The 13,198-nt window shown below is 44.9% G+C and overlaps 2 protein-coding genes across 12 annotated transcripts in view; one reads left to right on the top strand and one right to left on the bottom strand.

The window, feature by feature from the left end:
• LOC311591567 (uncharacterized protein) overlaps positions 1-13,198 on the top strand; it is a 180,413-nt gene that overhangs the window by 92,395 nt on the left and 74,820 nt on the right. The window lies entirely within an intron of this gene.
• The window catches only part of LOC311591569 (uncharacterized protein), a 234,599-nt gene that overhangs the window by 181,703 nt on the left and 39,698 nt on the right, over positions 1-13,198 (bottom strand). For 2 of the 10 annotated variants that reach the window (XM_084771343.1, XM_084771339.1), the window contains exon 1: positions 494-903. The exons of 3 other annotated variants lie outside the window; for them this stretch is intronic. Coding sequence is in view for 2 of the 7 variants with exons in the window: in XM_084771333.1 (XP_084627459.1) it covers positions 8,535-10,399 (1,865 nt within the window). In the remaining 5 variants the exon portion in view is untranslated. 5 more of the 10 variants (XM_084771317.1, XM_084771341.1, XM_084771333.1 and 2 more) reach the window with 3 other exon arrangements.

Below are 13,198 nucleotides of genomic sequence, written 5' to 3'. Positions count from 1 at the left end.
TTTCCCGCAGCTTGAGAGGTGTAGGGCGATCTTACCTTCACAAAGCAGCCTGAGGTGATGAACTTAACCAGAAAAACAAACCTTTAAGAAGCTCCAAACTCTGATGAACGCTATGTCATGACTGGCCACCCCTCTCAGAAGAGTCTGGCAATTCTGAGAGCTATCTTACATATCATCTTATTCCATAGATATAAGTGAAATCTTCCACATTCCACTTCTCTCTAAAAGGTTTAAATACTACTAAACGTGGCTCATCTGCAAGAGCCTCCGTGTGCATGAAGACAATGACCAATAAAAACCTAAATCCTCTCTAAGGAAAGAGGAGTTTTGCCTTCCGAGATGGCTCTGACCGCCTGAGTTAGTCTTTGGACACCACAAGGTGGAAGAAGAGACCCTATTCCCACAAGTTTTCTTCTGATCTCCTTCATATGCATGCCCTCCTAAGTAAACAAATGCTTATTAAAAATCACATTTAAAAACCAGCGCTGCACACCACTTAAGGCTTCAGGGCACCGGCCTCCGTCCCCACAGCTCCTCCCCAGGCTCCGTGGGAAGCTAGACTCTCCCGGGGGCTCCACAAGCAGCTGAGATGGTCCAGGAATCCCGGGCAGCGCCGCCTCAGGCAGAGCCCAGCAGAGAGGACCCGGCCGCCGCCCCCGCCGCCCCGCTTCTCCCCAGGCCGCAGACTCGGTCCCCGAGGGGAGACACCGGGAGCACGAGCGCACACGAATGATCCTGGGACGCTCCAGCTTCTCACAGAAAGGGAACCAATGCCAGACAGAAGCGCTTTGCGGGAGCGGAAGTGACCTCAGCCGCCACTGGTGTCGGAACTACAATTCCCAGAATGCCTCAGCGGAAGAGCTCTGGTACTTTTCCGGTACTACATTCGCCGGAAACCAAAGTGTCCCTAAATTCTGAGCTGTTTTAACTAGAGTAAGGTCAGGGGAAAGCGCTTTTTGGGAGCTCGCTCTTGTGTGTTGGTTTTCGGTTTGTTCATTTCTGAAATGCCATGAAAGATAACAATGAATACTTTGTTACTGGTTTTATTTTGGGATTCCCGGAATTTTCTCGGCATAGCCCAGGCTTTCCTGAAACTTGCCCTGTAGACCAGGCTGGCCTCGAATTCTGAGATTCGCCTGCCTCTGCCCGCTGAGAGCTGATATTAAAGGCCTGTGCCATCACCTGTGCTTTGGTAATACATTTTCAGTCTATACTTTGTGGTTTGCTTTGAGTGACTTCTATCATGTTGTCTGCCAGTTCAATCATTTTCTTTTCCATCGCCAATATATTGTAACTTAGGAAAAAAAATTTTTTTTTGATATTGTAATTCCTAGCTCTGTAATTTCCATCAAAAGGCACTGACCTCCCACCCACAGCTACGAATCAGACTTTGAACTCAGAGTTTGAATTACAGCCTGTCTAATGCCAATAGAAATCAAGGAAGACTAATTTTTCTTTTTAAAGACAACTTTTCATCCATTGCCTTCAAAAGACAGAAGAGAGTATAAAAGTCTGGAACTCGACTTACAGGGGTTGTAATTGTCACTGGAAACCCAAACTGGGTCCTCTGCAAGAGCAGCAAGAGTTCTTAACCAGTGAGCCTTCTCTCCAGTCCCAAGAATTTTCTTTCCAAGATGATGTTGGCCTTGAACTCAGCACCTTTTAAATGTTAGACACATGCTCTACTGCTGAGCCACATTCCCAGCTCATCACTACTGGATTCCAAGCAGAAGACTCTATTGTTGAGCCCCGAGGCCTGCTCAAGGATGCAGGATGCATTCCTAAACTTGAGGGCTCTGCCCATGACATAAAAATAAATCCACTAGACCAGCCATGATAGCACATTCCCTTGATCCTAGCATTCAGGAGGCAGAGCCACACCCCTTGCTATCTGATAACACAGATCCTCATCGACCCTTGTCACTCCTCACAGCTCTGGAGCTGTAAGACATAACTCTGTTCTTTATCTGAGATACAGCCAGGGAGAGTCTGAGGGAGCAGCGCAAATCAGTTTAAAACACAGAGAAGCACAGAGAAACTTCTGGGTCAGTGAGGACATTCTGACTTCAGACTAGAAGGAAAGGAGGAGAAAAACTAACAATTCAAGTTTACCAAGGACCTTTTAAAATACATTTTAAAAGGCATTTACAGTATTGGATACAGTAAAAAGCCCTGTTCCCAGTGAATTGAGGGCTCAAAACTCTTCAGTTCACCTACAGATTTATTCAACACGCTTTAAGCACAGTAATGGAGAAGTATTCCTAATCCTCTATGCTAGCTTAGCGGCTTTGCAGCCACATGCCTGAGTTACTAGCACTGAGTTTGCCTTGGCTTGCTCTACTGTAGCTGTCTGTCATCATGGAGAACTCCCTCGCTGACTTCTCACTCCTCAACCTAATGAGGATCATCTCGTTCACCTGCTTCATGCCCCCTTCTTCCTCCTTATCCTCTCTCTCAACCCCTGGCTCTCATCAGAAATCCAGCCTTCCTATCTCTTCTGCCCAGCTTTGAGCTGTAGAGACCAAAGCAATGCCATTTTGTGTTCAGGGCCTGAGAACTTGACCCTCACCCTGGAGTTTCCAGGGAGAGCCACAAACATACAGCTAGTAATCTTTCCTAGGAGCTTGTACCTGGGGCCAACCAAAGAGAGCTGCAGGTCACAGAGACCAGAACAAACAAAAAAAATTTCCTCTTGTGGTCTGGCCCTGGTCCCCTCCCTTAGCTCTGGTCCCCTAGCCAATCAGCTCAGAGGGCAACTTTCCTGTATCCCTCTAACCTATCATGTAAAAGCAAGGCTTGGAAATGGCATAGAAGCCCACCACCATGCCTACACTTTTTTCTTTTAAAAAAACCTAGAAACCCAGCCACCCACCTACCCTGCCTACAGTGTTTTTTTTTCCTTTAAAAGCCCTGTTCTCCTAGTGCCCGTGCGCGGTGGTGGGTGGGTGGGTGGGTGCGGAGCCTCATGAGGGGGCTGACAGTTCAAGCTCTGAGCTAGACTAATAAACGTTACGCTGTGTAATTTGTATCTGGCTGATTCCTGGTGGTCTTTGAGGGTTTCACGATTTGGGCGTTACACAGCCATATTAAAAATCTGTTCAGTTTTTTTTTATTACCCAATCAGAGATAACTTGGGGGAGCATTCTTTATATTAATACAGGAGATGGTTTAATTTCATGGCAATGCCCATGTCTGAATCTGGAATTATGAAGAACTTCCCTGCCTTGTTCTGGCAAAACTATGCAGTCAACTTCCTTTCTTCCAGTTTGGACAGCATTTTGTCTCCAGTTTAGTGCCCAGTGTCTAGCTTGTCACATAAGAAGCAAACTCTCTATGGAAGTTCTTTTATGTTCCTTGATGTGGAATGTGGGGGCTGCCAAGAGTAGACCTGTCTTGTCCAAAAAGCCTTAAATGTAATAAAATATCTTTACATGTTATATCCTGTCGATCTCTGGGGTTGTTGAAAAACCGCCTATCTGTATTATATCTGAATTGTTTGTCTGTAGCTATTCATTGTCTGTTCAATCTAGGAAACATATGCTTATAGTTAACTAAATTAGTATCTAACATGACCATAAGTTTGACTGACTGCTGATTTGAAAATCTTAATTAACCTAAACAGTTTGTAATAGAAGCTTTTAAAAGAACTATAAATTAGCCGGGAGTGGTGGCACGCGCCTTTAATCCCAGCACTCGGGAGGCAGAGGTGGGCGGATCGCTGTGACTTCGAGGCCAGCCTGGTCTACAAAGTGAGTCCAGGACAGCCAAGGCTACACAGAGAAACCCTGTCTCGAAAAACCAAAAAAAAAAAAAAAAAAAGAACTATAAATTAACAGTGCAATTTAAGAATGGAAAAGGTATAATAACAGGATACTGTAGCAAAATATAATCTTAAATCTGTATTAATATACAAAGATCTGTTCCCGTGTATAATTTGGCTTATTAATTGTAGCCATAAGGTTACTATGTAGTTTAAAATGCTGATTTCTGTACCCCTCACATCTGGTTGCAAGCCTTGCTCTGAGAATTTTCTGTCTGACTCTGTTCCCCAGTTGTCCCCCCATATGTCAATAAAGCAGCTTACAACCAATCGATGAGCAGGGGAGAGAATAGGGATGGACTTCCTGACAGCCAGGGCAGGAGGAGTTAAAAGAGGAGCCAGGGGATTCAGCCATGGGTAGAGGTTCAAGCAAGATCAGGAGGAAGGAGCTGGAACTGAGGAAAGCTACAAAGTGCAGATATCACTGGGATGCTTGCTGGGAGTGAGAGAAAATAACATAGAGGGTTAATAGACTTGAATTTAACAAGATTATGTTGTAGAACCTTATAAACAAATATAAAAGTCTCGATTGTGTGCTAGCTGAGTTAATAAATAAGCTAAAAGAAACAAACAGAGGTTTAGAAAAATAACTTCAGGGGCTGGAGAGGTGGCTCAGAGGTTAAGAGCACTGGCTGGGCTTCCAAAGGTCCTGAGTTCAATTCCCAGCACCCACATGGTGGCTCACAACCACCTAGAATGAGATCTGGCGCCCTCTTCTGGCCTGCAGGTGTACATGCAGGCAGAGCACTGTGTACATAACAAATAAATAAATCTTTAAAAAAAAAAAAGAAAAATAACTTCAACAATTAATGGTCTTTAGTCTAAAAATAGATTCAATTATGTAGTGCTTGTAAATATGGCTTTGTTTTGATACCAAGTGTGGGAATGTGAAACAGATTTATGTGAGAGTGTGTGGTGTTTGTCCACTGGAAACAGACTTGTGAAAGAACACGTGATGTTGCTCCACTAGAAGAGGAAATGTTTCTTTCAGGAATATGGTCTTTGCCACCTGATAAGCATCCTAGTACTTTCTCTGAGAATTGTTTTTTCTGTACCTGGCTCCTGCACTCCGAGGTGTCTAATCATGTGGTGTGGAGCTCTATAAACTGAGGTTCTTAAGAAACTGTTTTGTTTTGTCTGAATAAACAGGAATAAGAACTGGCTCTGTATCTAGCAAGTACTTGTTTCTAAGTTTAGATTGTATGTAGTTCTTGCGACACTTGGTATGCATCAAATGTTAGTGGTTGTTTTTAAATTATATTTGCAGTTTTCCCCTTACCACAGCTAGCACCCAAATAATTTAGACTGGATTATTCTATTTATTTAATAAGTTTTACAGTACAACAACTGAGCAGTTTGAATCTATTTTAACTCTCTAAGTTAATATGGTTAGCTCCCTGCTGAAATCCCCTAGATACTTGCATTGTATGCCTTTCTTTGCTCCAGCTGCTCACTCATGACGTCTCCTGAAGTCCTCCTTGTGGCTGAATCCACAGGCGCACACTCTCTCTCCCTCCCTCCCTCACTCCCTCCCACCCCCCAGCACCACGACTGGCAGGAAGTCCATCCCTATTCTGTCACCTGCTCAATCATTGTTTGTTAAATTCTTTGTTGATCTATCAGGGGAATAATGTTTACACACTAAGACAGGAGATTCTCAGAACAAGGATTGCAGACAAATAATGGGGCACAGAAATCAGCATTTAAATCTTTACAGAGTATATAATAACATTATGCCTATAATTTTATTATGATGTGCAAAAAAAAATGTTTTATTAGAGATGTATGCTGGAAGGTTGGTAGTTTTAATCGGTACAGGCATTCCCAGAATTGCCATAACTTCCAATAAATGTGTAATTACATAATCAGCACTTTACAACCAAAAGCAGTTGCCCATTGAAATCCTGAACATGTGCCTACAGTTGGTGCATGTATTTAATTTTCCATAAAATGTGAAAGGCATCATATCCATCTGCCAAATTTCATTTCTCTGGGTACCTTTTGGGTTACTCTGTGCAAGTAATGGAGTTGGGTTATGTAAAAAACAAACAAACAAAAACCAACTAACACATTTTATTAAAATGTTCCTTGGCTTATTAAGTGATGGAAATTTTTCCCTTAAACCTGTGTTGCTAACATGGTGTTTCCTAAGAAATCGTGAAGCTTCTAGCATATTTCCTATCAATATGTGATCAATTTCATCATTACCTGCGCTAGACGTCCTGGTAGACATGTATGGGATCTGATATGTGTTATATGTGACGGATGATTTCTATTTCTGATCACTTGTTATAGTTGAATAAACAGTGACGTTAATTTTGAATCATCCTGGATAATCTCGGCAGTTTCTACACGCAAAACTACTCTTTCTGCACACTGAGAATCAGTAACTACATTAGGGGGTTCAGGAAAATCTTATACCATAAGAATGGCATACAACTATGATTATTGAACCGAAGTAGATGATCTTTGAATTGTTTTGCTTATTGTTCCTGACTCCTAACCAGCCATTTCCAGCTTATTTGCATCAGTATAAAATGTAGGAGTTTCAGGAATTCTTGAAGATATTTCAGGAATATCTTGATCTGCAGGCAGGCAGAAGGGCACTGCCATCTGCACGCGTCCGGGAGGAGGCTCTCTTCCACACAGGGCAGAGCAGGACAAATCCCACAACAGTGACACTGACACACTTCCTCCAACAAAGCCACGCTTACTCCTACAAGGGGACGCCTCCTACTAATGTTATTCCTCACAGACCAAGCATTCGACACCATGAGTCTATTGGAGCCAAACCTATTCAAACCACCGCGATAACCAAACTGTGACACGTTTTCATCCACGATGGCATGATGAACCATCAGGATTTAGTAGCCAACAAGATTTACTGGCGAATGCACAGCTGAAGTTATGGCTGGAGACATTTGCATGTCTCAGCCAGTTTCAGAACGTCTCCCTTGCAGAGGAGAGAGCAGTGTGTTACATGTTGTTGGTCCTCTTGATTTCTTCACGTCTGCAGCCGAGATTTTCAGGCGTTTCCCTGCCCCCCTTCCCCCCCCCCCCCCGGTCAAATCTGATTCTTATATATTTGGATGGAATCCACAGGTTTTGTTTCTCCTGGTGAAACAAGTACAGAACCTCTTCTCCAATGTCACACATTTCCTGTGTTCCATTCTGTAGTTAGGATATCCTTAGTACAAGCCGGCTGACTTAGTTCAGCTGTTTTCTATACTCCAATGTCTCAGAGGCTGGGTTTTTTTTTTTCTCATCAGCATTAAAAAAAATATATAGTTACTAAAGCATTACATAATCTATCTCTGGGAGTCTTTGTTACCCCTTTCTGTTTGTTAACATCTCTTTTAAAGTATGATTAGATCTCTCTACAACTGCTTGCCATGCAGGATTGTGTGGCAAAACTGTAATATACTTTATATTATGATATGCAAAAAAATTGCTCCATTTTACTAGAGACATACACTGAAGCACTGTCAGTTTTAATCAGTACAAGTGTTTCTTCTCATAATCGCGATGACTTCAAAGAAATGTGTAATTACAGGATCAGCTTTTCAGAGCTTAGAGCAGTCGCCCATTGATATCCTGAATATGTGTCTATGGTATGGTGCATGTGTTTTAATTTTCCACACTCTACAAAGTGAAATACATACATCTGCCAAATTTCACTTCTTTGGGTACCCTTTGGGTTACTCCCTACAAGTAATGGAGGTTTGGTTATATATAGGACAAATAGGACATTTTCGTATAAATTCTTTGGCTTGTTGCCAAGTGATACAAAAATCCATTTTTGAACCTTTGCTGTTAACATGGGGGTTGTTTTGTGTGTGTGTGTGTGTGTGTGTGTGTGTGTGTGTGTGTGTGTATGTGTGAAATTCTGATGTTTCTCACATATTTCCTATTAATAGCTGATCAATTCCATAATTTTTTAAATGCTAGAGCATATAGTAGACATGTTTGGCATCTGATATGTGTTATAGATAATGGATGATTTCTATTTCTGATTACTTGTTATAGTTGAATAAACAGTGAAGTTAATTTTTGAATTATCTTGAATAAGTTCAGAAGTTTCTATATGTAAAACTACTCTTTCTGCATAGTGAGAGTCAGTAACTATATTACGAGATTCGTTATCTAAAATTAGCATTAGGATGGCGTACAACTCTGATTCTGAGCTGACGCATAAAGGCTTTGAATCACTTTTCTTATTTTTTCTGACTATAACCAATCAATATAAAATACAAGCACTTTAGGAATTTGTGTTCTTTTTACTATATGAGGGAGAATCCAGTTAGCTCTTTTTATAAACCGAACTCGCTTAGTTTTAGAATATTAGTTGTTAATTTCTCTTAAATAGTTGCTACAAGCTTTCTTCCAATCTTTGTTGACTACCCACAATGACATAATCCCAGCATTAGTGTGAGGAACTACAGTTTCTGTTAGTCTGTTCCTGACAATTGACAATTCTCCCTTTTATAATTAAACCAGAAACATTTTATAGAAAAGTCTTTAATTTTCTTTTTTTTACTGTGTTTGTACACTAAGAAGATCCATTCTAAATCCATCTTCCCTTTGCATAATGAGCCCAGTAGGAGAATGAGTTGAGGGGAAAATGCCCAAAATATAATCTCTCTTCAAAGCATCTGGGCTTGGGGGAAGCTTTTAACAACCAGCACCATAGAGCCCACCTGACGTCAGAACAAACCTAGAGGTTCCCTGCAGTGTGGACCCTCTGATGGTAGACAAGATGTGATTTCTGACTGAAGCCCTTACAGCAGATGCTGCAGATGTAGGGCCTCTCCCCGGTGTGGACCCTCAGGTGGGTTTGGAAGTATGAGGCCTGACAGAAGCCCTTCCCACACTGCTGACACGTGTACGGTTTCTCTCCCGTGTGGACCTTCCGGTGAGCACTAAGCTCCGAGCTCCACCTGAATTCCTTCCCACACTCCTCACACTTGAACGGCTTCTCCCCGGTGTGAATTACCTGATGGACTTGGACATAGGCTCTCTGGCTGAAGGCTTTCCCACACGTGTCACATTTGTAGGGCTTCTCCCCCGTGTGCACCCTCAGGTGGGACTGAAGGTTCGAGGACTTACTGAACCGCTTCTGGCATTCATTGCATTTGAACGGTTTCTTTCCAGTGTGGACGCTATGATGAGCCTGCAGACTTGAGGCGTGACAGAAGCCTTTCCCGCACTCCTCGCATTTATAGGGTTTCTCCCCTGTGTGGACGCTCTGGTGACTCTGAAGGCTCAAGCGCCAGGTGAAGTGTTTCCCACACACGTCGCACCTGTACGGTTTTTCCCCGGAGTGAACTCTCTGATGGGCTTGAAAATTTGAGCTCATGCTGAAGCGCTTCCCACACGCATCGCAACGAAACGGCTTCTCTCCTGTGTGGATGCGCTGGTGGCTCCGGAAGTTGGAGACTGAACTGAAACCCTTCCCGCACTCCTCACATTCATATGGCTTCTCTCCTGTGTGGACCTGCTGATGGCTGTGAAGGTTGGAATTTGAGCGGAAGCGCTTTCCACACTCGCCGCACTTGTATGGCTTCTCCTCCGTGTGGACTCTCTGGTGCCGGTGAAGGTTGGAGCTGTAAATGAAGCGTTTGCCGCAGTCGCCGCACTTGTACGGCTTCTCTCCCGTGTGAATTCTCTCGTGGATCTGGCGGTGTTCCCACTTCGTGAAGCCCTTCCCACACAGCTTACACATGTAAGGCTTCTCTCCGGTGTGCACTCGGCCGTGGATTTTGAGATCCCACTTGCGGCTGAAGCCTTTCCCGCAGCTGTCGCACCTGTAGGGCTTCTCCCCCGTGTGCACTCTCTGGTGATTCTGAAGATTTGAGCTTTGGCTGAAACCCTTGCCACACATGTGACACCAGTGTTGCCTTTTTCCCGGATGAACAATTTGTTGAATAGGGACATTGGAGCTATAGCTGCTGTCCTCCTGTGTACTACAAACAGGGGACTTAATTCCTAAGAGAACCTGTTGATGGAGTTCCAGGCTGGGGCTGTCAATGAAGGCCTTTTGGTGCTTGCTGCACCCATTGGTCTCCTGCTCTGTGTAAACATGGTGCTGAGCGAGGGGTGATTTGGGAATGGGGACTTTACTGCAGTCGACGCTGCTGTGGGCTTTATGCCGGATACTGTTATTATGGTGGGAAATGCAAGTCAGTATGTCAACTCCTGAATCCAACAGCACTGCGCTGCTTTTCGCCGGAGACCGCAGACACTGTTTCTGATGATTCCGCCTCTCGCTGAGATGTGTTTTGCTCTGAGAACTCTGAGCTCTCCCAGACAGAAATTTTTGACTTTCAGTATTGCTGGAAAGGTCACTTGGGAGACTCTCAAGGCGGCTGTCATGATCTGAGGCCCAGGGAGGTTCTTCTGATCTCCCCTGGCAAAAGGAATGGCATTGCTCCAGGGAGTGAGAACCCTTGCCTTGAGTGTGTATTACAGCATCCCCAGTTCTGGTCAGCTTGTTGACCTGCAAGCACGGAAGGCGCCCCGGCGAAAGGCACCTTAATAATAGTGCATGAAGAGTCTCCATCTTGTCTGGACTCTGGACTCCTGGAATAATAGAGAACAGAAGGTGACATCAGGAAGGACGGAGACACTGAAGGTCCAAGTCCTCAGTTCTCTCTGGAAACAATAACTAGAGACCAGCATCAAAGATGAAAGTCAGAGAGCTCTGAGGAACAAAGATCTACAAGGAGAGCACGCCCTCAAGAGCAGGCCATGTTTTTACCACAGTAGAAAATTTAGGGTGAGCCCCGGGGTGAAGGCTCAAGGTCACCTTTGGCCTCTGCTGAGTACCTGCCCCTGTGTGGCTGTGCAGACTGATAACGGGACGGAAGCACCTCTCAGCATCTGGGCAGTTTTACTTGAGGGATGGTGTGAGTTGAGGTAGACATGGGTGCGACTCCTCCCTGAGACCGGAGGAAAAACAGAAAACAAGACTTGTCCCGTTCGAAACTGTCTGCAGGCGGCATAAAGACCAGTATGGTTTATCTGAGTTAGAGCAAAGATGAGAGGTGTAATTGAAAGGCAGAGGGAAAAAAATTTTTTTAAATGAAAAAAAAAAAAAAACCCAAATTTACATTGCATCGGCTTGACCCATAAATTACGTTATCATGGTCAAATAAATAAATAAATAAATAAATATAAATTAAAAAATAAAAAAAAGAAAGAAAGAAAAAGAAAAATAAAGGCATGGGGGGGGGGGCTTTAGAGGCTGAGAGAAAGAGACCAGGTGTTCAAGGGTTCACGGAACAACAGAGGAAAAACAGAAGACACTGTCTACATCAAGGAAGCCACTGTGTTTGAGAGCACACCCGTGTAGGAGGCTGCAACAGCTCCAGCACACAAGCTCACCCGGAAGCTCTGAGAAGAGAGTTAAAGCCGTTAAGACGGCAAGAGTCGAACCGTGGCTGCTGATGAGGGAAGGGCTTTCCCTGCTAAAAGGAGAGTGCACGGATGGCCTGCAGCAAGTGGGTTCTCTCCAGACCGCTCTTCTCCAACCTAAGATTGTCATACTCACAGAGGAGGGGGGGGGTGTTCAGAAACAAAGGAAGATCTCTGTGGGAAGGGAAGGACTGTGAGCTTTGTCACAGGTGAAAGCAGTCTTGGCGGGCTTTGCCCTTGGACACACCACGGATACTCCCTGAGATTAACCTAGAGATAGACTGGGTGGAGCCATCCTGGGCCTGGAATTCAGGAAGGGGACCTGGGGACTCCACCTGGACTATTGTGTTTCTAATCGACCCTCAATGGGAGAGGGAGACCGCCCCTTGCATGGGACAGACAGGAAGGCGGGGAGGACAGTGAGAGGAGCAGCAGGTTCAGACCGGGCTTGAGCGCACATGGATCGGGAAGAGGATCAGCGAACAGGCCAGACCAGCGCACAGGCCAGAGACACCAAGGGACCCGTCCCGTGGAACGGATACCGGAAGGTTCACTCTTGTTTCTCTTTAACCTCGTTTCCCTCTTGCGTAAGCTAGTTGGGTCGTATTATAAAGTTTAATTGTTAAAAAAAAACAGAGCCAACACAACTTGATTTTACTGACTGAAATGGGAGGCCAACGGCGTGAGGCAGAGAGCGGCATCATGGGACCCTGGTTGTGGCGGGGCAGATGCCTCCTACACGAGTACAGCAGCAGTGCTTAGTCATCCTGTGGCTGCACTTACCTGTCTGGGTCAAGAACACAAGAAATGCGTTGTGCAAACTCCCTGCAGCTTAGGAAGGCCACCGAGGCAAGGCGTGTGGCAGGGGTGTCCCCGCATGCAGGGCCCAGAAACCCCAAGAGGATCCAGATGCCAGAGCCGTGGGACACCTGCCGAGGAAAGCTGCTCACAGGGAGCAGAACCAGATGAAGAGACAGAAGTGTGCTTCGGTCGACAAAGGTGAAAGAAGCTCGAGATCTGAAGAGCGCTTTGACCTCAGATGAGGAGAGGTGGAGTTTGGAGTTCGCCTTCCTAGATTTGTTCTTTTTTTTGCTCTAGTATTTCCTCCCTGTGCTTCCCTTCCTCCCTTTCAGACTGGTATAGTCTGTGCCACTGTGCGTTGGATTCTGTGATCTGCTTGCTGACTTTACAGGGGATTAGCATTAAGAGGCTGCGTGAGTCTCAGAAGAGACTTTGAACTTTGGACTTTCAAACAGGGTGGAGACTGTGATGGACTATGGGGACTGCTGTGGTTGGACTGGAGGCGTCTGCACTCTGATATGGCTACAAGACTATGGCGTCAGGGAGTGGAATGTGGTGGATTGAGTGAGAATGTTCCCCACAGGCTCATGAGTTTGCATGTTTGGTCTATAGAGAGTGTCAAGGCTTGACAGGGATCAGGAAATTGTGGCCTTGTTGGAGGAAGAGTGTCACTGGAGTGGGTTTTGGAGTTTCAAATACTGAAGCCAGGCCCAGTGTCTCTCTCTTCCTGCTGCCTTTAGATCCAGGTGTAGAACTCTCTGCGACCAAGTCTGCTGCATGCTGCCATGTTCCCCACCACGATGATAATGGCCTAAACCTTAGAAACAGTGAACAAGCTGCAGTTATATGCTTTCCTTTATAAGAGCTGCCATGGTCATGGAAGACACACACACATACACACACACTCTCTCATACTCACAAAGAAATGTTCATAATTTTTTATTTAGAGCACAGCATCTACGTGTAAAATGCAGCCTTTAAAAAAAAATAAAATGGAGGCTAGGGAGATGGCTCAGCAATCCAGAGAACAGGCTATTCTTCTAGAGGACCCAGGTTGGGTTTGCTGCACCTGCATGCTGGTTCACAAACATCTGTTACTCAATTTCCCAAGGGATATGATGCTCTCTTCTTCCCTCGGTGGGCACCACAAATGAATGCGGCGCA

Source organism: Acomys minous (assembly GCF_964271855.1).
Source record: "Acomys minous genome assembly, chromosome: 20".
Classification (NCBI taxonomy): Eukaryota; Metazoa; Chordata; class Mammalia; order Rodentia; family Muridae; genus Acomys; species Acomys minous.
The sequence above is the reverse complement of the archived record's forward strand: the minus strand, read 5'-3'. Positions and strand labels throughout refer to the sequence as shown.